The 23290-nt window shown below is 40.9% G+C and overlaps 1 protein-coding gene across 1 annotated transcript in view; it reads right to left on the reverse strand.

Annotated features, from left to right (window-relative positions):
* Positions 1–1130: 1130 nt before the first annotated feature.
* The window catches only part of CPVL (carboxypeptidase vitellogenic like), a 112575-nt gene continuing 90415 nt past the window's right edge, over positions 1131–23290 (reverse strand). The window contains exon 12 of the mRNA XM_039229883.1: positions 1131–1270. Within this exon, the coding sequence (XP_039085814.1) occupies positions 1166–1270 (105 nt within the window). The 3' untranslated portion in view covers positions 1131–1165. The remainder of the gene's footprint in view (positions 1271–23290) is intronic.

A 23290-nucleotide genomic window follows, 5' to 3' on the forward strand; every position in this document is an offset into this window, starting at 1 on the left:
TAGAACTACCCTACGACCCAGCAATTGCACTACTAGGTATTTATTCAAGGGATACAGGTATGCAGTTTCGAAGGGACACATGCACCCCAATGTTTACAGCAGCACTATCAACAATAGCCAAAGTATGGAAAGAGCCCAAATGTCCACTGATAGATGAATGGATAAAGAAGATGTGGTATACACACACACACACACACACACACACACACACACACACACAATGGAGTATTACTCAGCAATCAAAAAGAATGAAATTTTGCCATTTGTAAATATATGGATGGAACGAGAGGGTATCATGCTAAGTGAAATTAGTCAGTCAGAGACAAATATCATATGACTTCACTCATATGAGGACTTTAAGATACAAAACAGATGAACACAAGGGAAGAGAAGTAAAAATAATATAAAAACAGAGAGGGGGACAAAACATAAGAGACTCTTATATATGGAGAACAAATAGAGGGTTGCTGGAGGGGTTGTGAGAGGGGGATGGGCTAAATGGGTAAAGGGCATTAAGGAATCTACTCTTGAAATCATTGTTGCACTATATGTTAACTTGGATGTAAATTTAAAAAAAATAATTAAATAAAAATTTTAAAAAAGATACCATACCTAATCACACATAGCATTTTCTTAAAATTTTTTTTAATCTATTTTTGAGAGAGAGAAAGAGAGAGAGAGAGAGAGAGCATGAGTAGGGTAGGAGCTGAGAGAGAAAGAGAGAGACAGAGAATCTGGAATCTGAAGCAGACTCCAGGCTCTAAGCTGTCAGCACAGAGCCCAAAGCAGGGCTCGAACTCATGAACTGCAAGATCATGACCTGAGCAGAGGTCGGATGCTAACAACTGAACCACCCAGGTGCCCCCGCATAGCATTTTCTTACAGTTAATTTTGTCATGAACCTTCTCTCACCCAAGACAGAAACTTACTTGTTTCAAGGATAATTTTTATTGATGAGAAACATTTTAAAGATATAAAAAGATAAAAGTTAATTTTCTTATTTATGTGACATTTTCAGTCTTGAAAGTTTTTTTTCAAAGATTAAGTCCTGGCATCTTTTTTTTTTTTTTTTTTTTTTTTTTTTTTTTTTTTTTTTTTTTTTTTTTTTTTTTTTTTTTTTTTTTTTTTTTTTTTTTTAGGAATGTAGCTTTTTATAGGAAAGCCATCAGTAAGGATCCCATCCTCTCTCAAAAACAAACCGGTTGATCATGTCAAAAGATCTCAGAGGCTGGTCATAGGGTAAAATGTGTCCTCCACCTCGAACAATTACCTTAGAGAAGAAAAATAAAAGTTAAAAGTTAGAGAAATGGATATTCTACATGAAGGGAAAGTTTTAGTTCAGATTAAAATATTTTAAAACTTACATGAAATATGGAACATATGCTATCAATCCATGCCTTTGGGTATGCTGATTGTCTTAGATTTGATAGCTTTAATAACAGATATGTTAAGGAAGATAAGGCTTACAAGTTGTGTGGTTAGCTAATTTAACACAAAGTTGCGTTCATCTTTCACATGTACAAAACATGAAAATTGTCTTCTTCCTCTTGGTGGGGAGCCATCTGCTACTCCATGGTCTGTTATTCTTAGCTGGTGAGGCCCCTGAGGTGGGAAGACCTACCCCGGTGCCAGCTCGGCCCATAATTGGGTAGAGAGACATACCCAATCCCCCCTTTCAGTCCACTGACCCACGTGGCCCTCACACTGCACTCCCCCTGGCGTCTCAGCATTTGCCATTACTACAGGGGATATTTGGATTCTTCGAAAAATTAAAATGACAACAAACAGAAGTCTTTGACTCCTGAAATTTTAATTTTTTTAAATGTTTTGGATTTATTTTTGAGAGTCAGAGAGAGACAGCACGAGCAGGGAAGGGTCAGAAAGAGATACAGAATCCGAAGACAGGCTCCAGGCTCTGAGCTAGCTGTCAGCACAGAGCTTGACGCAGGGCTCGAACCCATGAACCGTGAGATCATGACCTGAGCCAAAATCAGACACTTAACAGACTGAGTCACCCAGGCTCCCCTCCTGAAATTTTAGAAGGCCATCTTTTTGAGTAGCACAGAGTGAGAATATTCTTTTTCCCCAACATCGTATTATGAAAACTCTTCAAACATACAGCAAATCTGAAAGACTTTCATAGACTTACCACCTAGATTCTCTCATTAACACCCACGGTACTCATTTTCTCACACTGTCCACCTATTACTCCATCTTTTCTTTTTTGACCCGTTTCAAAGTAAAATACGGTTATCAGTACACTCCCCCCAGACTTTATGTAAAATCAACACACCGTGAAATGCACTTGGGTTTAGTGCAGACTCACTGAGTTTGGACAGCAGTGGATACCTACTGGATAGGATACACCTAACAAGATGTATAATGCGTTCTTAAACACCTATAGTTAAGGTGAATTTGGACTCTAGTGCTAGGTGCCATACTAATTTAAAACAGGGGGTTGGGGGTAGGGGTACTGGTCTCTGTACTCGGAAACCCTCTGAGCTTAGCAAATGTCCCAAATAGAGGACAAAGAGAGGTCTTCATGATTCAGTACCCAAAGGGAAAGGACTGACAGTGAGCATTGGTAGCCCTCCTGTAAGAGAAGTCAGCGTAGCCTGAGATAGTCTACGGCACATTTGGAAAACGGACAGCGTTAGGAGTGAATGGAGTGAGTGAACACAAGCAGTAAAGGGATCACGTTCAGTACATTCTAGCTGCAAAGTCACAATCGGCAAGTAAGGACCGCTTTGACAAGGTCCTTCATAGCTCGTTTTATCTGCCTCAATCAGAAGGGGACCGAGGCAGAAAAAAGTACAAATATATTTACATAGTGCATTTATTATATTAAAAATCCACCCCCACCCCCCAGCATCTTGCAACCCCGCCATGAGGCAAGTGGGATCAACGTTATTAGATGAGTTTTGCTTTGAGGCTCACAGCTGTGCAAGCTGGGCGTAGAGACCACGATTCACACCAGCCTCGGTGACTGAGTAGCCAAGAGAATGAGCTGGAACCTGGCTTCTGATGCAAACACAAGTGTTTTTATTCAAGTCATAGTATTTGTACAATCATTCTCTACATTTGAGCCAGCCTTTACAGCTTAGTCACAGAACATTCCATCTCCCTCTCAACAGGTAAGGGAAGCAGACCGCCATTGTAGATGTGAGATAGGACTTAACCCTCACGTGCAATTGGAAACACCTGCCTCATGCAACACCCCGTCAATGGTCATTCGTGCCTTGCTGCAGTGACAGTGGAGCCCATCTACCATTTGCATTCGAGCTCGCATCTGGAAACCCAACATGTCTCACTTTGTCACAGACTGAAAGCAAACATAGGTGTGACATGAGCCCCTGTATGTGACTCTGGAGGAAAACCTTTGCTGCCCCTACAATCCCAGGCCAGAATTCTCTTCCTGTACATTCCCATCCAAGTCTCCAGCCTTGGCAGGAATCTGACGAGTGATTCTGTGCAACTTCGGCTCAGCTGAGGACACTTAACAAAGTCATGTTTGTGACAAACCCCAGCTGCTGCTTCAACTGGAAATGAATTTGGCAGCAATGGTCCGGAACAGTGGTACGCTGAATCCAAGAGCCAAAAGGTCAGTCGGCTTCCAGGACCAGAGCTGCAGCTAATGGTGGAGGGGGAGGGGGGGACTGTGTGTGTGTTTAGGGGGGAGGGGGACACAGTACCTTATGGCCTGGCTTGGAGTCAGAGTGCAGGAGCAACACTTGAGGCACAGCAAGCTATGTGACACCGGACAAGTAATTTACCTGCTCTGAGCCTCAGTTTCCTTAACTGTACAATAAAGAAAAATGTATTACCTCTTGGGATAGTTGGGAATTATTTGAGCAATTAATGCAGTAATGTCCACAGAACACTTAGCACAGCGTCTGGACTGGGATGGAACTCAATAAATACTTAGCCATTGTCATTATTCTTCCAACAGTCATCCCTATTCAAAATTCAGGCTCAAAATGCTTGTATCAAACTACCCTAAAACACTGTGTTTCAACATTAGCATCAAGAAATCTTGGTTTGAGGGAGTTGTTTAAAATTGTGGTTCTCAAACTTGACTGTGCATCAAAATACTTGAGCTTGTTAGAACAGATTGCCTAGACTCACCCCTAGATCAATCAGTTCTGAAGGTCGAGGGCAGGGCCTGACATTTCCAACAATTCCAAAGTAATGCTGATGCCACTGGTCCAAAGACTACTCTTTGAGAACCACTGTTTGGAAAAACTTGTCTTCCATTATGTGACAAATGAGGCACTTCTCTATTTATATCAATGGGGAATACAAACAGAAATTAACACCTAGTTACGATCTCACCTTATCATCTGCTCTCTTGGTATTTACACACACACACACACACACACACACACACACACACGTCTCTGACTGTGACAATCAAGTGATAAAGAAGAGATTGGGTTGAGTGTCACAATTCTTATTCTCAGTAACCTGTGTGATCCCCAGCCCAGGACCAAATCATATCATAAACAGTGCCATGAAGACTGGAGAGAAAAACTCATTTAGGAACACAGTCTTTTCACATGTCACAAAATTTCAAAGTATGTTCCCTAGCAGATTAAAATAGTGCATTTTACTGATGTTAACTTCAAAACTAAATTTATGAGTGCCAGGGAAAAAAAATCCAAAAAATAAATTTACGAGTGCCAGAAAAAAAAATCACTCTGTTGTTTATAGCCAAGCTGCTCACCACTCACAAATCAAGGGCACAAACCATGCCATGGTTTTTAGAGGTGTGTAACAAAATGTGACAGAGCCGTGATTCCATATTTAAGTGTGACAGATTAATCCCAAGGCTCCCGGGATAGAAATGGTCTCATCAACAGAAACCGTATATATTGGGTGTTTCCGCACAAGAGCTGAAACCTCTAGACTCATGTATTCCAGATGTTCCAGGGGGTCACAAGTGTGTCATGAATTTTAAAAGGGTTATGCAAACACTTTAAAGCTTCATTCCACTTTATTTTTGAGAAAAGGATAGAATTCTCCCTGGAATCAGAAGCATGGACCTGGCTGTAAGGGTTTCCCAGTTGTGTTTTTGTAGGTGACAAGATTCAGAGGAAACTCACACTGGGAGTGTTGATGTAGGTGTGTCAGGGGAGACTTCACGGGAGTCTTGGAGAAGCAGATGTGGACAGACGACGCAGGGTGGAGTGGGGGAGGGACGCACTGGACCCAGAGGAAACTGCCCTTGCAAAAGCAGAGAAGCGTGAAACTGCACGGGACACGCAACAACCCACAAGCAGTTCCACATATGAAGGGTCAGAGGAGAAAGAAGGGAGAGTTGAACAGACAAATACTAGTGAGACCATATGATGCCCCGTATGATGTGCTGCTGGGCGGGGTAGGGGAGGCAGTTTGTGTGGCAAAATACACATAACGTAAAATTACCATTCTAACCATTTTTAAACGAACAGCAGTATTTAGTGCATTCACAATGCTGTACAACCATCCCCACTATCTCGTTGCAGAATGTTTTCATCACCCCAAAGGGAACCCGATAACCATTAGCTATCTCTTCCCATTCTCTCCCTGCCTGCCCTTGGCAATCACCAGGCTGCTTTCTGTCTCCATGAAGTTGCCTCCTCTGGACATATTTTAGAGGGTTTTAAGCAGGGCAGTGATGTGCTCAGATCTCTATTATACAAAGATGACTTCATGTGTGATCAGGGGGCTGATTTGGAAGGAAATGATCCTGGGGCAGGGAGGTGAATTGGAGACAGGCTGTTCAGGTGAGAGAGGATGTGGGCACATGGGAGAAATGGGGAGAAGGGGAAGGAAAGGGATGTCGGGGTGGAACCAGTAAAACCAGTGACTAATCAGACATAAAGGTAAAGTGAAAGCACCCACCAGTACATACACACATCCCCCCGCCCCTCAACTTCAGGCTTCTGTCCCAGCTTTGCAAGGGGTGGTGCTATTAGCCAAGAAGGAAGAAGAGGCAGGTTTGGGGGGCAGGCAACATGGGATAGAACTATAGTTCTTTTTTTTTTTTTTAATTTATTTTTGAGAGATAGAGATAGAGATAGAGACAGCATGAGCAGGGGAGGGTCAGAAAGAGAGAAAGACACACAGAATCCAAAGCAGGCTCCAGGCTCTGAGCTAGCTGTCAGCACAGAGCCCGATGTGGAGCTCGAACCCACGAGCTGTGAAATCATGACCTGAGTCGAAGTTGGATGCTTAACCGACTGAGCCACCCAGGTGCCCCTAGAATTATAGTTCTTGTTCTTCACTATAGGATGATGAGACACAGAAGAGAAGCTTGCTTGTTATAGTTCTGACTTACTCTATTCTTTTTATCTTATTTCATATTTCCACAATCTTAACCTTTTAAGTTGCAGACACTAACCATGAGTAGAAATGGAATAAATATAAATATGCCCTATAATAAAAAATATACTAAAAACAAAAGATACTTGGGAATGAGAATTAAAAAACAAGCCAAAGCTTGTCAGCCAAATCAACAATAATAACCCTCTCCACCCAAAGGAAAAAAGACATGAGATGACAAAATATTTAACTATGTTTAACTGGAGTCCTGGAAAAAGAAGAGAAGGAGGGAACAGCACAAAAGAAATAGTAACATTTGGAGATTGTGAGTAAAAAAACTCTCCAAAATTGACAAAAGTTAACAAGTCACAGCTTTGAGGAGCTCTGTGAAACTATATGGGAAAAATCCAAAGAAACTGATCACATCTGGGTACACAATGGTAAACTGCTAATACCAAAGAGAGAGAGAAAAGCTTAAAAGTTGCCAGAAAAAGAAATCGCACTTTCAATAACTTCACACAAGCAAAGAAGGTGACTAGTTAAGAGAAATAATGGAAGCGAGAAGACCGTGAAATCCTATCTTTCAAGTAAGAAAACAGCTACAACCTAGAATTCCCATGTAAATGCCTGCATACAGATATTTTCAAGGAAAGAAAAAACTGGAAAAAGGTCTTGCCGGCAGATCTGTAAAGAAATGCTTGAAGATTGTTCTGCAGACAGAAGGGTAATCATCCCTAATGGAAACATGCCAACATGGAGGAGAATGAAAAGCAACCGAGGATTTACATGTGTACATAAAAAGAAATGGATGTCAATAATAATAATGTCTTGTGGAGTACGAATCATATAGAGGTTTAAAAAAGAAAAAAGACAACAGTTGCACAAAGGGTGGCGTAGAGTTAAGGTTTTGTCAGGTACTTGCACATCTGGCAAATGCTAAATGCACTGATTCAAAGTCAACTCTCTTTCTTTTTTACTATTTGTAATTTATTTCTTTATTTTAAAGTTTTATTTAGTTTTGAGAGAGAGAGAGAGAGAGAGAGACAGAGCATGAGCTGGGGAGGGACAGAGACAGAGAGAGAGAGAGAGAGAGAGAGAGAGAGGGAAGCAGGCTCCAGGCTCTGAGCTGTCAGCACAAAGCCAGAGGTGGGGCTCGGACTCACAGACTGTGAGATTGTGACCTGAGCTGAAGTTGGACGCTTAATCGAATGAGCTCCTTTTTATTATTTTTTAAAAATTAAATCTAAGTTAACATACAGTGTAATAATGGTCTCAGGGACAGAATTTAGTGATTCATCACGTAGATGTAAACACCCAGTGCTCATCTCAATAAGTGCCCTCATTAATGCCCATCACACATCTAGCCCATCACCCTACCCACTTCCCCTCCAGCAACCCTCAGTTTGTTCTTATTTAAGGGTTTCTTATGGTTTGCCTCCCTCTCTGTTTTTATCTTATTTTTCCTTCTCTTCCCCTATGTTCATCTGTTTTGTTTCTTAAAGTCCACATATGAGTGAAATCATATGTTATCAAAGTCAACTTTCTTAAGTCTGCATGTGTGTTGTAATCTCTAAGGACATGCAAAAAAGGTTAGATAATATCCCTACATTTATTGTAGCATTATCTACAATAATTTTAATTGTTTCCAAATTATGGAAATAACTCATGTCCATGGACAGACAAGTGGATAAAAAGATGTGGTATATATATGCAGTGGAGTATAACTCAGCCATAAAGAAAGAATGAAATTTTACCATTTGCAATGACATGGATGGAGCTAGAGATTATAAAGTAAAGTAAGTTAGAGAAAGACAAATACCATATGATTTCACTCATATATGGAATTTAGGAAACTAAACAAATGAACAATGGAAAAGAGAGAGGTGGGGGGGGGGCAAACCAAGAAACACACTCTTAATTATAAAGAACAAACTGATGGTTACCAGAGGGGAGATGGGGGAGGAATGGGTGAAATAGGTGAAAGAGATTAAGAGTACATATATCATGATAAGCTCTGAGTAATGTATAGAATTGTTGAATTATTGTATTGTACATCTGAAGCTAATATGATACTGTATGTTAACTATGCTAGAATTAAAATTTAAAAATTAATACAAAATAAAATTAAAGGAGAGATAATAAAACAATGAATTATTAACAAGGTAATAGTGGTTAAAAAAAAAAAAGACATTTTGTCTCCAAAAGAAAAGGTAAGGTAGAAGGATTAGAATAAATGGTAGACATATCTGTGTAACATGAAAAACAGACTCCTGACAATCAGGGAGCTTTTAAATTAGAAGAAATCTGGTGATCAAGTCATACATCCCATCTTTTTGCAAAATGAACGCCTCAGAGATGAAGGCCCTTCAATCAAACCTCTTAGCCTAATCTCACCAAATCAGTTAGATGTTTCAATGGGCTATGAATGTCTCTGATTAAAAAAAAAAAGTCATGGAAATTTTCTTTAAATCAACTCCCAGAATCTCCATGTTAATTTCAGCAATGTTGGTATAAATGACTAAGGTTAGAACCTTCGCTCCCCTGATCGTTTTTGTCAGTGGAAAACTAAAAACACCGTATAGTATAGTAAGAAGCAATTTGGCACAGTGGTCAAATGCATGAACTCAGGATTCAGCAGATCTGGATTTGAATCCAGTTCTTTGACTTTGGCACAGGGACTTAACTGCTTCAATTTTCTCATCTGTAAAAATGAAGGTAAGAATTAGGTTGACCAGTTGTCCCAGTTTGCCCTGAACTGAGGGATTCCTGGGAATGCAGGATCTTCAAAGTGCTAAAGCTGAAAAAGGGCCAGGCAACTGGAATAGTTTGTTACTCTAAGAACATTTAACTTTATGTATGGATTCAAAGAGATGCATATTAAACACTGCAGAGCACTCAGTTCACAAGTATATATTAAAATTGCACCATGTTACCGTGTAGACATATATCAACACTCAAGCAATGGTCATCATACTATTATCTCATTTTTTATTGTTAAAAGAATATGTTTTCCCTTTAGGAGTGGAGAAAGATCAGAAGTTACAATACTAATAAATATAAAATGTAGTACCATATTTTTTCAGAAGAAAGAATTATATTGTTCAGGAGGGAGAATATTTCTCTTCCAGGCTTTATTTCCATGCTATGAATCCTTCCTTCCCATGGGAAAGGTCCCAGTTAAAGTAAGAAAGCAGATTGAATGTGAGCTCAAACTTCTGTCAAGATGCTTGACTTAACTGTCTAGAGTGAATTTTATCCCTTAAACCTGCCAACATCATGATCCGTCCCATGCTTTCCCTCCACCCCCTTTTACCACTTGCAATGCCAAACACCCTCTTCTCTCCACATAGAAATGTCAAGCAAGCAAGACCTTACTTGTCTTAGCAGAATGGCAAAAAGCCATTCTGTCTTTTCTTTTTCCCTTTTAAGAACTCACTTTACAACACAGGATTTGATGCAGTTAAAAAAGTAATCGAAACTTCACTTCCTCCATGTCCAGTTTTATATTTGAAATCCACAAGAGGATAAAAAGCAAAAAAATCCAGTTCACTAATTACTTTTATTCAGTATCTAGCTTTATGATCTATGTTTGTAGTTTTCTTTGGGAGGACAGAATGGGAGCTGGGGAGGAGAGGGCAGACATTACAGCAGCAAATGCTCTCTGCTGGGGGTGGATTGAGTACGTAGAGCTTGACTCACTGTCTTCTGGGGAACAGGGAGGCAAGAGCCAACCAGCCTGCTACAGGCTGGCCTCCTACAAACATCAGGGCTCTGCCACTGGCTCAGGACAGCCGATCATGTATACTGCTGCCCAACTCCACATTCAGTGGTATAATGTTGGTAGCTTGAAATCAGCCACGGTGGGAATATTTACACCACGAAAATGGGGAAACACTACAGATCAATGTGTCCCCTCTCTCCCAAGCCAGTTTACCTTCTGACCACTGGTCTCTGACATTTTGGCTCTCCTGGGGAAAGATGAAACATTAGAGCGTTCTTTCCCTCTCCCAAAATAAGTAAAAGAAACATCCATTCATATCAATAAATTATAAGGTCTAAAACTCTGAAATCTTGGCTCAGGAAATCAGATGGGCCGGGTTTCAAATATTTGCAGAAAGATGAGAAGGTCCTGTCACCTGCTTCCATTCCTGCCTAGCCCCACAGATTTCTAGTATAATTGGCAATCATAGTTTCAAGACCACACCACTGCATTCATGGATGCTTCTGTTTTTATTAGAGCTGCTGCGACACCCCAGAGCTGGCCTGTTTGGGACAACTACTGACCAGAGAGGGTATCTAGATTCCACTGTGTTCCTGACCCATAGCCTAACGGGACCCCAGACCCAAAAACATCCCCAGGAATTGAGGATACAGGACATGCCAACGATCACAACATTTTCCATGATGTTATTGGTTGAAATAAAACAAGGCACATGGCTTTTACTACCAAACCAAAGACTGTCTGAGGCAAAAATTGTGCCTTATGGTCCAGTTGATGGATGTGGCAGTTTCTTAACACAACTCTATTTCGTTCTTGCCACTTTCTTGGCCCCACTCCACCCTCCACCTTGTTTATTTTTGGTTCTGTTTAACATTTCCACAAGCAATTTTGTGAATCTGGTTACACTTCAAATTGAAACAACAAAACGTTGCCATTTAAGAAGCAAACCCCAATTCCCTTTGTTCCTCAAATATCATTAATTTTTAAAACCTATTTTCCATGTGTGGATAATACTTTAAATGCTAGTCTTCTTAGTATTTATTCACTTCTCCTAATGAAATGGTTCTCTGTTAAATTTCAATAGATTATTAAAAACCACTCAACAGCTAACAGCAAATTATGCATCATTGCCTAGCTGTTGTACCTCAGTAAATAGATTTGCTATCCAATTTATAGTTTAAATAATACAATAAATTAGCTCCCTGAGTATTAACTAAGTGCATATTTGGGTAGCTTAATTTAGAAGCATTCTTTTTATGCTAATCAGCCCTCTCTAATGAAATAGAACAACATGAACTAAGATGACTCTTGGCAAATAATCAGAGTAAAATTGGGAGTTGCTATTGTTTATTATTTCCTTTGTTTTCAGGAAGCAAGCTGTGCAGTTTTTTTCTTTAAAAAAAAAAAAAACCCAAACACCAACAATTCAATTTTTTTAAAGGATAGGACATTCTAGTTGGCCACTGAGATAATGAAACTTCTACAACCACTTGCATACATTTATTTCCCAGAATATTTCTCCTTTCTTCTCCTGTGTAACAGAGAAAGGAAATCGTCTTCAGCTGATATAAACAGTGCATCCTTTCATTTGAAGGGAATTGCTTTGAACTATTCATGATCTTAGCACACTTAGTCTATTTCCTAGAAGACACTTTGGTATATACAACTGGTAAGCAACCATAGCACTCCTTGAGAACTGCATTTTTAAAACACACACACATGAGTTGGGCATGAATATAAGGTAGGGGCCAATTTGATTGTCATTCACTGGACTTACTGGGTGCTGGGAAGTGTGCGAAGAGGGTTGCTACAGAGATAAGTGATATTGTATTCTTGTCTTCAGGGAGCTCAGTGTCAAGTACGGGAGGAAGGTAACTAAAGAGTTAAGGAGGAACCCCAGTGTGGTACAGGCACTAGAAGATGTACATAGAGATGTAGAGAGGAGGTATCCTGTGAGTAGAAGGGCTTCCTAGAGGTAATTTTATTTATTTGCTTGCTTGCTTGCTTGTTTGTTTATTAGTAATATCTACATTCAAATGGGGCTCAAACTCATGACAGGATCAAATGTCATACTCTACTGACTGAGCTCCCTAAAGGTAGTTCTAATCCCTGAAAGGCAAGTGGCCGGGTTGGGGGGAGGAGGGGGATGGAGGGGGTCGTGGCAGGCAGAGGAGCAGAAAGGACATTTCCATGGGAATTGCTGGCTAATGAAACAGCAAGGTGGATTTGGGGAATTATTTGCTGTCTTGTTTTGTTCTTTAGGATTCTAGTGGAGAAAGAGGGAAGGGGAGAATTCAGGTGGGGGAAGCCAGCCCTAAACTTCTTACTACTTTATGAAGAGAGTTCAGGCTTTATTCTACAGGTATCATGGAGTCGGTGTGGAGGTTTGAATAAGGGAAAACATGATCAGACTTGCATTTTGGAAAAAGCACCGAGAGACGAGTAGAGCGGAGAGGAGGGCGGATAGTTAAGACCCGCTATTGTCAAAGGAAAAAACGTTTAAACCACAATGTAAAACACAGAGGGTTCTTGAATAGCATCTTCTAAAACCTGTGCCTTTTCTTAAAACAGCACAAAGCAAACACAGTTTCATTTTAGAATGTATAAAGTAGGGGAGCCATCTTTTTAAAAATGTCCCCAAAATGCTATATGGTTTTTTTTTAACTGGGTTATATAAAATCAGTGTCTTTCTCATTAAGTAGTTCTTTGTGGTTTCTGTGTCAAGCACTAGGATATGAATCAAGTCAGGCCGCTGAGAGGGATCTATAAAGCAGATGTGGCAAATGCTAGCTAAGGAACTGGGTGAGTAATATTTACCAATTACTATTCTTCTTAATTTTCTGCCAAGACACACAGCAAAGCAACTGGCTAAGTCACTTCACCGCCTTCTTGTATCTTGTCTCAGTGGGAAAGTAATGGAAGTGGGGGTATTTTTGTTGCGCTGGGAAAAGATTCAGATTCTTCTCCCAATGATCTAGGTCTTGCCTACAAACCCATAGCATACATTGAAATCTATTTTTAATTTTTATGTATTATACTTTTTTAATATTTATTTTTGAGAGAGACAGTATGAGTGGAGGAGGGACAGAGAGAGAAGGAGAGACACAATCCGAAGCAGGCTCCAGGCTCTGAGCCATTAGCACAGAGCCCAACGCAAGACTCGAACCCACGAACCATGAGATCGTGACCTGAGCTGAAATCAGGCCACCCAGCTGGCCCCGTCTACTTTTTTAGTTGCTTCTTATATTGAGTCACTGCTGGTGAGTTGAAGTGAAAGGGGTCTGAGGGACTAAATGTATTATTGTTTTTTAAGGTGGATATTTTGGTAGCCAATGTTAGCACTGGACATCCAGAAAGAAAAATGCATCTGCTTAACCAGAGCAGTGCCAAGACTTGGAAATGAGGTCTCCACTCCACCCTTCCACTGTGTCTGGAGGCTACAGTCTTGCCATTTGATGGTAGCCAGAGGCAGGAAAGATGGCAAGAGAGAAAGAAGACAAATTGTGAATAGCAGACAGGAGGAAAGACGTTAAGTCCCCTTTCAATCAAATAAGCCCACAGGAGAGAGGACTAGGAACAAGTCCAAGAGTTGGTAAGAAAGCGAAATAATCATATCTCTTATATATGACTGGCAAGAATGCAATCAGTTTGGAAAACCATGTGGCATTACCTGAGGAAGTTGAAGATGCTCAAACCCTGTGAACCCATCCGTCCCACTTTTAGGCATCATTCTTAGAAACTCTTACACACAGGCACAAGGACATATGTTCAAGAATGTTCACAGCAGCAATATTTGTAGTAGCAAAAAAACTGGCAACAATCCAGTTGTCCAGCAGCAGTGGAATGGGTGTGTGGTATAATCATGCCATGGAGTAGTACGCAGCAATGAAAAAGAAACAAAGCACAACTGAACCTATCGACATGGATGAATCTCAGAAAGCACTGAAAGCATGTTATTGCAAAATATAGAATAATTCCTTTCATATAAAATTAAACATGAAAAGAAAAATATTGTTTATGGGGATGCATATCTGTGGTAAAACTTAATTAAAAAAAAAAAAAGGAAAAGGATGGGGGTCAGGGGTGGTGCCTGGGTGGCTCAGTCGGTTGAATGTCTGACTCTTGATTTCAGCTCAGGTCATCATCTCATAGTCTGTAGGTTCGAGCCCCACGCTGGGCTCTATGCTGTATTAGCACAGAGCCTGCTTGGGATTCTCTCTCCCTCTCTCTGCCCCTACCCTGCTATGCTCATACACTCTCTCTCTCAAAAATAAATGAATAAACTTGAAAAGATTAAAAATAAAATAAAAAATAAAACAAGGAAAAGAATGAGAACAACAAAATCCAAAATCCAGGACAGTGGTTTACCTCCGGGGCAATGAGGGACGGGGGTGGGATTGAGGAGGTCAAGCTCTTGGTAATGCTGCATTTCTTAAACTGGCTGGTAAGTACAAAGGTGTTCATTTATCATTATTTGTTTTATCTCACACAGGTATTATACATACTCTTTGGTTACTATTCAATATTTAATTAAAAAAACAAAACCACCTACAGATGCTGTCTGACTCACAAAAATGAATCTTCAAAAAATTTAACATGTTCTCTGTCATGCTCCTTTCATCTGTCCAACACAGAGCTGAGGAGACGGGTCATGTGTCTAAAACAGCGTGTGGGAAGGATATAGAGAAGCAATTAAACGGAAACCAAAGCAAAAATGGGAAGTCCCCCTCTGGCAAGCGGCTCTAAGAAGACCGAGCTGGTGCCAGAATCTAAACCTTGGGACTCTGATTGCACAGAAGAAAATAAATATTGGGAACAAAAATAAACACCCACATCTCCATGCTGGACAGCAGAAGAGCAGAAAGTAGGCCAAATAATTGGGGGTTTTGTTTTGCTAGACAGTTTTTTTCCTCTTTAAATCTAAATTCCTACAGTCCCTTTCTTCCTGGTTCCATGTGTTAGAGGCTCAGTACAAATGACAATGAAAAAAGACAAAAGCAAAAAGGCTGGATGGTTCATTTATTGTCAACAAGGATGTTTCAGATTATTGTTGAACTAGAAGGGACTCAATGCTTTAGAAACATCTCATTACTCAGTGTAGCTACTTTTATTTACTCTTATTAGACTATCATGTGGCAAAATGTGGACTGTGTCCCCAGCTCCTCTATTTCTTTTACCTCTTACTGGAATTGTTACAGTGAAGTTACAACAGGATACAACTGCTGTGGTTCCAAGCCTTTCTGATAAGTAACATTTAGTTGAGCCTTTAAAACATAGTATCTATTTAGGACCCTATTAGACCTGAGAGAGCTTCTTGCCTGTGAAAACAGATTAATGAAAAGAGAGGCAGTAGGAATAAATATTTATTCCATGCTTACTAGGTGCCAGATGGGGTGTCAATATATATATATATACACACACACACACACACACACACACACACACATGAATCATTTCATTGAATCCTAGTAACTAATCCTTTCATGAGATAGATATTAATGTTATCCCCACTTAACTGATGAAGAACCTCTTGGAAAGGTTAAGTAATTTCCCCAAGGTCACACAGATAGTAAGTGGTGGAACAGGGTCTAGCATTGTATCCAATCTTTTAATCTCTGCACTATGCTGCTTGAGTATGGTGATAGTAGCAGTAGTTAGAGTTGCCACGGTCATAAACTTGAAATACAATTCAAGCCTACTTGAAAGCTAAACTCATAACTGTTTAACCTGTGGTCCCCAAAGGTGGTCTATGGTTTGGGTTGAGGAAGATCTATTGAAATTATTCAACAATTCAAATAGTCTAATGAGTGGGTTCTTGGTCATTTTGTGTCATGGACCTCCATGGTGTCTCCTGTGGTGCTATGGACATTTTTCTGAAGAGTGTTTTTAAATACTATATATATATATATATATATATATATATATATATATATATTTAAATATATGGTATAGACTACAAATGAACCCATTATATTGAAATTAACAAAGTAGTAAAAAATAAATTTGCAATATAGCAATATGTGTACTTCTCTATGAACACATTCAGTAAGAGCAACCAGTGGGTCTGATAACTACTGTAATTAAAAACTGAACACTTATTCATTTTTTGAGGGGGGGTAGGGCTGAGAGAGAAAGAGAGAGAGAGAGAGAGATTCAGAATCTGTAGCAGGCTCCAGGCTCTGAGCTGTCAGCACAGAGCCCAACGTGGGGTTCAAACTCGTGAACCATAAGATCATGACTTGAGTCGAAGTCAAACGTGAAACCGACTGAGCCACCCAGGCGCCCTGATAACCACTGTAATTTTAAAGTGGTAGTGATGGTGATAAACGTTGTTTCAAGGTATTTGAAACAGTATTTGCATCTGATATGAACATACTTCTGCTTTCTACTGGTGATGGAGTCAAAGGTACTGCTAAGGCCGCTGTGGTTTGTTGCCTACATTCATAATGAGAGGAAGTGCTAAATTTCATAATCCATAATGGAAGGAAATGCTATTTAAGTCTGAAGTTAGTGAAAATAAAATGCATTTTTTCCCTTCTAAGTTCACTGATGCCTTGAGTACTAACCACCGTCGCTTGCCCTAGGTTAAAAACCCTTATTAAATAACAATTACCTAGTGAAAACGCTAAGTTTACTCCTGATAAAGCTTCAGTTGAAATCACTGCCTTTTTATTTTTGCTTTGACATGACATTAATTGTATCTAAGCATCATAGTATTTTATCAATAATTAATATCCAGAAACAAATTCAAGATGCCTGGTGGACACTATCTTTGCTGAGACCAGATGGATTTGGATGCTGTTTACAGCAGTCGATCTGGCTGTATCATTTTTGAAAAGTAGCAAGGATATACTACTATCTAAAGACTTTGCACAGGAGGGCCACATCATTTCAGGACAGCATGAAAGTCTGCTGGGAAAAGGAAGCTAATCTTCTGAGTAAATAACAGAGTTTTTCTACGAGTCTAAATTACCAATGGTCTATCAGTATTTTCAGAGAACAAAGACCATTTGTAAATCTACAATGCAGAGCAGGGACTGAGGTCTAAAATTTAGCTTAAGGTTTTGTCTAAGGATCTCAGAGAATCAGAGCCCCACCAGTAGACCCTGTTGACTATAGGACACTTTTCTAAAAGTGAGGTTTCAGATCAATGGCTGGTTTGTTAAGAGTGAAAGTATGTTCTCAGGTTTCTGGTTAACCTGTGTAAAGAAGAAAAATAGGTCAGGATTTAGAGCAGTCGTTAGGCATCAGAATCGAACTTTACCCAAACATAAGCCACGTGGGGTTCCTGAAAGATGAGGCCATTTGGGCATCAGTGGAGGGACAAAACACATCACAAATTAGGATTCCCCCAAACAGGATGCATTAGAATCCCCTAACAAGCTTATACTCTGAGACTCGGGTCTTAACTCCAGACGAAGTCAGAATATTTGGAGATAGGGCCTGGGAATCTATATTTGCAAGAGCTGACAAAATATACTGGATTGACAATGGTCCCAAGTTCTTTGTCATTCTTCCCATTAAGAGGAATCTAGACTTCTTCTGTGATTTGCTTCAATCAAGAGAATGCAATGGAAATAATATTCTGGAACTTTTGAATCCTGGTCTTAAAAAGACCGACATCTTTTGCTTCTATATTTGGGAGGCCACCTGCCACATTGTGAAGCTAGGCCAGGACACTGCATGGTTGGGGGCTGTATGGAAAGAGCACTGGAGAAGAAGAGGCCACCTTGGTTGTCTCAGCTCTTGCCAAACTCCCAGCTGAGTGCAGCTGCCTGGATGGTCTCAGGCTGCCTCATGTGAGTAGGAAGAACCACCCAGCTGAGCCAATTCTGTCCACATAATGAGAGATAATACATTGTTTCTGTGTTAAGCCACTGAGTTTTGGAGAGATCAATTTTTCTGTTGATAAATAACTGAAAGAGGGAAATATATGCTGACAATTCTTTATTCTTTTTCTTGAAAAATCTGCTGTTCTTAGCTTGGAATCTTGATAGGAATTGAAAAGGAAGGCTGGACTCATCTTTCTAATGCAGATAAACGACTAATTACACTGAGAGCTTAGGGAAAATCTTATATTATGCAAAGACCCATATCTCATGTGGCCTCAGGCAAACCACCAGCCTCTGATGCCATCCCCACTCCCCCTGCCAACCCTGGGAGCTCACAACTACATTATCTGGGTGGCCTTGGGGGCACCATCAGAACCCTCTTCAAAGACGGACTTGCTACCCAGCCTCCAACTGTCAGCAGCTTCAGGGTCTGCCTCAACTGCAGAGATTAGGCTTTCCCAAGATGATGCCCTTCCTAGGGAGGCCCACATTTGGTGACTGAGTGAGGAGGGGGTTTAAAGGCTTGGCCATTTGGGCCCAATATGGGAAGCTGATGGAAGAAGACTCTTTCTAGAGCTCCCTGCTGGGTTGGCCAAGGTTTCTCAGGCATGCATCACAGTTTGATTTCCTCTTCTGTCAGTTCTGCTTTCTCCCCTTTCCTCTCATGGGTGTTGATCCCTAATAAGCATCTTATACCCCAAAACGTGGCCCAAATGCCTGATTCTGGAAAACTTAGCCTGTGACTACGAGCTCTCTGATGATAGCAAGCCATCATCATCATCATTAATATTATAGTTTGACTGCTGTGTTCTGGTTTTCTGTTCACAGTCTGATTCCCATATGCAGACAGAAGAACTTTCCCCAGATCTAGTGATGGAGACAAAGAACCTATGAATCAGGACATCACCCTTTGTAGAAAGCAACAGAGTTGGGAGAGAAATGAAGACTCTGGGAAACAATTTCTATAACAAAGCTAAAACATTTACTCAGGAAATTAGCTGTATTTGGTAATCATCATCTCAAATCTGTTTAACAGTTACTTTCCTCCATTAAATACTGTTTTAACTTCATCTCCTCCCTTCTCAACTAGCTGAACACAAAAAAAATCACATTTGTTTCTCTTTGCTTACTCTGATTTTGTCAGTGCAACCAAGGACTTGATGAAGACCTTTTGGGAATAGTTCCTTCAGAAATAGTTCACAATGCTCCCTAAGCTGTTTAAAATTAGGAAGGAAGGAAGGAAGGAAGGAAGGAAGGAAGGAAGGAAGGAAGGAAGGAAGGAAGGTCAGGAGAAAATCCAAGAGAGGCAGGTGGAGAGTTCTCTGTCATTCCCTCTGTGGATTATCTGTGGAAATGTTCAAATCCCAGCCTGGCCTTCCTTTGTACTCAAAGGACTGCGGTTATTCTTTTCTCCATTTGATAGGTGTGTGTAGTCAAAGAAACAAACCAAAGTGAATGTTAATTTTAGAAAGCCACACCTGGGAAGCTGGGGTTCTTACTGCTTTCTGTCTGCGTACCACACTTTCCCTGTCCTCTGCCTCTGGTACGCACTCTGCTTTCCTTTAGAAAACAGACTTTTCTATGTGGACTCGATACCCTGCCAAATACAGCGACCATTCCATTCCACCCCCACCTCTGCCACCACCACCACATATGCACAGCGAGGCCAGACATGTAGACTAGTCCGGCCAATAGGAGTGTTCCATCCCTTCCCCCCACATTTCCCTCACAAGTACTTAGAGGCATGGTGGTGCAAGGGGGAGGCTGAGATCTGGATTGTCAAATCTCAGCTACTACTGCTTTTTGATGTCAAATATCAGACACTGGTACAAAGTGATACAGTCAAATCTCAAATACTACTACTGTGAAGCAAGTTGCTCAGGTAGAACTCTTCTTTTCTTGTTTATAAACTAATAAGTATAATCACATAACTGACAAGGAAGCTATTAGCATTCCATAAAATTGTGGATCAAAAGTGTGTGGCACACTACAGGCCAGAGAGCCGACACATGCTGAAGAATGGGAGACCATCACTAGCATTCCCGTGGGCCTTCCCAACACCCTTCTCGCTCAGAGTTTACAGAACCAGAAGGAGCCCACAGCCAGTGAGTGGCAAAACTGAAATTCACACGAGGTTTGTCTAGCTCCGAGTCTACCTTCCTCTCTTGACACCAGCCAACCTTCCATTGGCCATGACTCCCCAGAACAGTGGGGGGAGGGAGAGCTCCTTGCCTTTGGTTTCTCTGTACATAACCTCTAGCTGAAGGTCTTATTTCAGTTGGGAACTCAGGGAGAAGCCTTGAGGAAAGTGGGGTAGACTACCAGCCTGAGGGCCTCACAAGCCAAACTCAGGTCAGGATCAAGGTGTCATCATGGCTCAGGGCTTATGCTTTATGAGGCTCGTGGCGCTTACTGTGGCTGCCCAAAGAGAGCACTCGTATGACACCAGCCTGCAGGCTTTCCCTGTGGATATTTAGCCTTCAAGTTGGTGTGACTACACAGCAAACAGCACTTCTCAAACAGCAATCACTCCTCACCGCTTGGGCATTCCAAAGCTTATCCCCACAAACTCTATTTCAGGAGCTGAGAAGCAAGCACTGGTCTCAGGAAATAGATGAAGAACCTTCTCCCAATAAAGCTCCTTAGAAGACTCCTTATTTCCCAGGATCCCCTTCTCTGACCTCTCTCCACCCTGAATTCATCCTACTGCTGCCATTCAGCCATTTTAAACTTCCCAAAAACAGCTTTGAAAAGGTGCTTCAACACCTTCCTTGGTGACAAACACTGTCTGCTTCTCTTTATTAGAGATACTTAGGTCGTCGAGTCCATAGAGACAGAAAGTAGAGTGGGTAGAACAGCAGTTTGCCAGGGGCTGGGGTTGCGGAGTGGGGAGGTGGTATTCAAAGACTTCAGTTTTAGCTGCGGAGATGAAGGGAGCCATGGAGATGGACGGATACACAGTATTATGAAAGCATTTAATATCACTGAATAACACACTTAAAAAGGGGTAAGATTAGGTGGGACTAGCTGGCTTGGTTGGTAGAGCATTTGGGTCTTGATCTCAGGGTCATGAGTTTAAGCCCCATGTTGGTTGTGGAGCCTACTTAAAAAGAAATAAATAATTAAGTTAAATTAAAATGTGGTTAAGATGATCAATGTTATGCTATTAGTATTTACCATTAAAAAAATTGGAGGGACACCAGCTACCAGGGTAGCTAAGTCAGTTAAGTGTCCAACTCAGTTTCAGCTGAGGTCATGATCTCATGGTTCAAAAGTTCGAGCCCCACATTGGGCTCCATGCTGATGGTGCGGGGCCTGCTTGGGATTCTCTCTCTCTCTCTCCCTCTATCTGCCCTTTTCCATGTTTGTTTTCTTTCTTTCTCTCTCTCTCAAAATAAATAAATAAGCTTTAAACAAATTGAAAAATTTTTTGAAAAAAAACCTACCGTCAATGGCTTGCCTCCCACCACTCAAACAATGGAGCACCCACCCTTTACCTACCATCAAGGGCCTGTGACCTTTCCCAGTCTCCCTCCGGGTTTTCATTCTCCAGGCTCCAGACTGGAAACCAGTAAGCGGTGTGCTCTGCTGGTGCTCTGCTCTTTAGGCTCCCACTATGAGGCTCTGCCTACCATGTTTCTTCTGCTCATTTTAGCTAATTTCAGATCTGTTTTTTTATTAATATCAGAAGTTCCCAGATGAAGCCATAGCTCTTCTTAACATTGAGTGAACCTACCTCACCTCCTACGAAGCTCTAGTACCTGTTAAAAGCCCTGATACTCTGTCTATAGGAAGTGGGCACACGCATGTGACTTTACAGCTAACATCAGATGTGAAATACATGATTCCTCAGGCCTGCTTGAATTATGGCAGACATGTATGCAGGTACCAGTTTTCACTGTGCTAGCGTGCATCTGCTAATGCATCATTCCAGACGTGTGTACCCTTGTGAAGTAGAAAACCACTGGGTTGGAAGCCAGGAGGCCTGGAATCTAATCTCAGCTCAGTCCTGAAATGGGGAGACCTTGGACAGTCACTTAACCCCTGGACTTCTATTTTCCCACCTGGAAAATGAGATCTAAAATTTGCTTCACCTGTAAAATGCTACCTAGCTGAGATAATCCATCTTGTACTTATTAAATAACCTGAATTGATATTAATAATGAAAATATGAAATAAAATAACAATGGCTCAAACTGCAATTGGGGAAAAATAGACTTGTTTGAAATTCTGCGAAACTCATGTTAGCAGAAACTATGTCCAATGAGATTTGATAAGAATGAAAATGGACCAGTGACTCAAAATTTTCTTTCAATGCATACGTGGAAAATAATTAGTGTCAATAAAATATTTTCAGTGAAATAAAGACACAAACATTTGAAACGGTTGCAATGCTTTCTTCAGAAAATTTAGCTTCATGAAGTTTATTTTTTTAATGTTTATTTTTGAAAGAGAGAGAGAGAGAGAGAGAGCATGTGCATATGCAAGTGAGTGGGGGAGGAGCATAGAGAGGAGACACAGAATCCAAAGCAGGCTCCAGGCTCTGAGCTGTCAGCACAGAGCCCGATTTGGGGCTTGAACTCATGAACAGTGAAATCATGACCTGAGCCAAAGTCAGATGCTGAACCCACGGAGCCACCCAGGTGCCCCTTTGAAGTTTATTTTAGAAAGATAGTCTTAAAAAAAATTTTTTTTAATGTTTTATTTATTTCTGAGAGAGAGCATGAGCAGTGGAGGGTCAGAGAGAGAGGGAGATACATAATCTGAAGCAGGTTCCAGGCTCTGAGCTAGCTGTCAGCACAGAGCCCGACACAGGGCTCGAACCCACGACCGAGAGATTGTGACCTGAGCCAAAGTCAGACGCTTAACCGACTGAGTCACCCAGGCGCCCCTAGAAAGATATTCTTAAAGAAATTCATCATTGTTCTTCTGCTTAAAATTTTATATTTCTAAATGTGGAGTCAAAACTTCCTTGGGGTCAAAATGACAATTCAATGGTATAAAAACAAAACAGCCTGCAAGTCAAAAGCAGTGGCAGCATCAAAACAGATCATGAACAGTAACTGACCTTTGGAGAAGGGCAGAGAAAGACCCCAAAAAGAGCAACAGGGTGGCCTTCAGTGTTGGCCATGGGTTGTCACCAGCCAAGAAGAAAGAGGATTAGACCTTTAATCTACACTATAACACTGTTAAGTCAACACACACACACACACACACACACACACACTGAAGCTCACTATACTATTATACTATTTTATATTGCTTGCTAACAAGCCCTTCTGGGCATTAATGAAATATAGATATTTTGGATCTTTCTTAGATATCTTACAAATGACTCAGTCCAAACCTTGCATTTTATAGATGAACAAACTGAGAGGCCACTGCCCCAGATGATGTAATAAGGCTGTCTCCAATTCTCAGAATCACAAAGATA

The sequence above is a fragment of the Hyaena hyaena genome, unplaced genomic scaffold (assembly GCF_003009895.1).
Source record: "Hyaena hyaena isolate Hyena2069 unplaced genomic scaffold, ASM300989v1 scaffold_40, whole genome shotgun sequence".
Taxonomy (NCBI): Eukaryota; Metazoa; Chordata; class Mammalia; order Carnivora; family Hyaenidae; genus Hyaena; species Hyaena hyaena.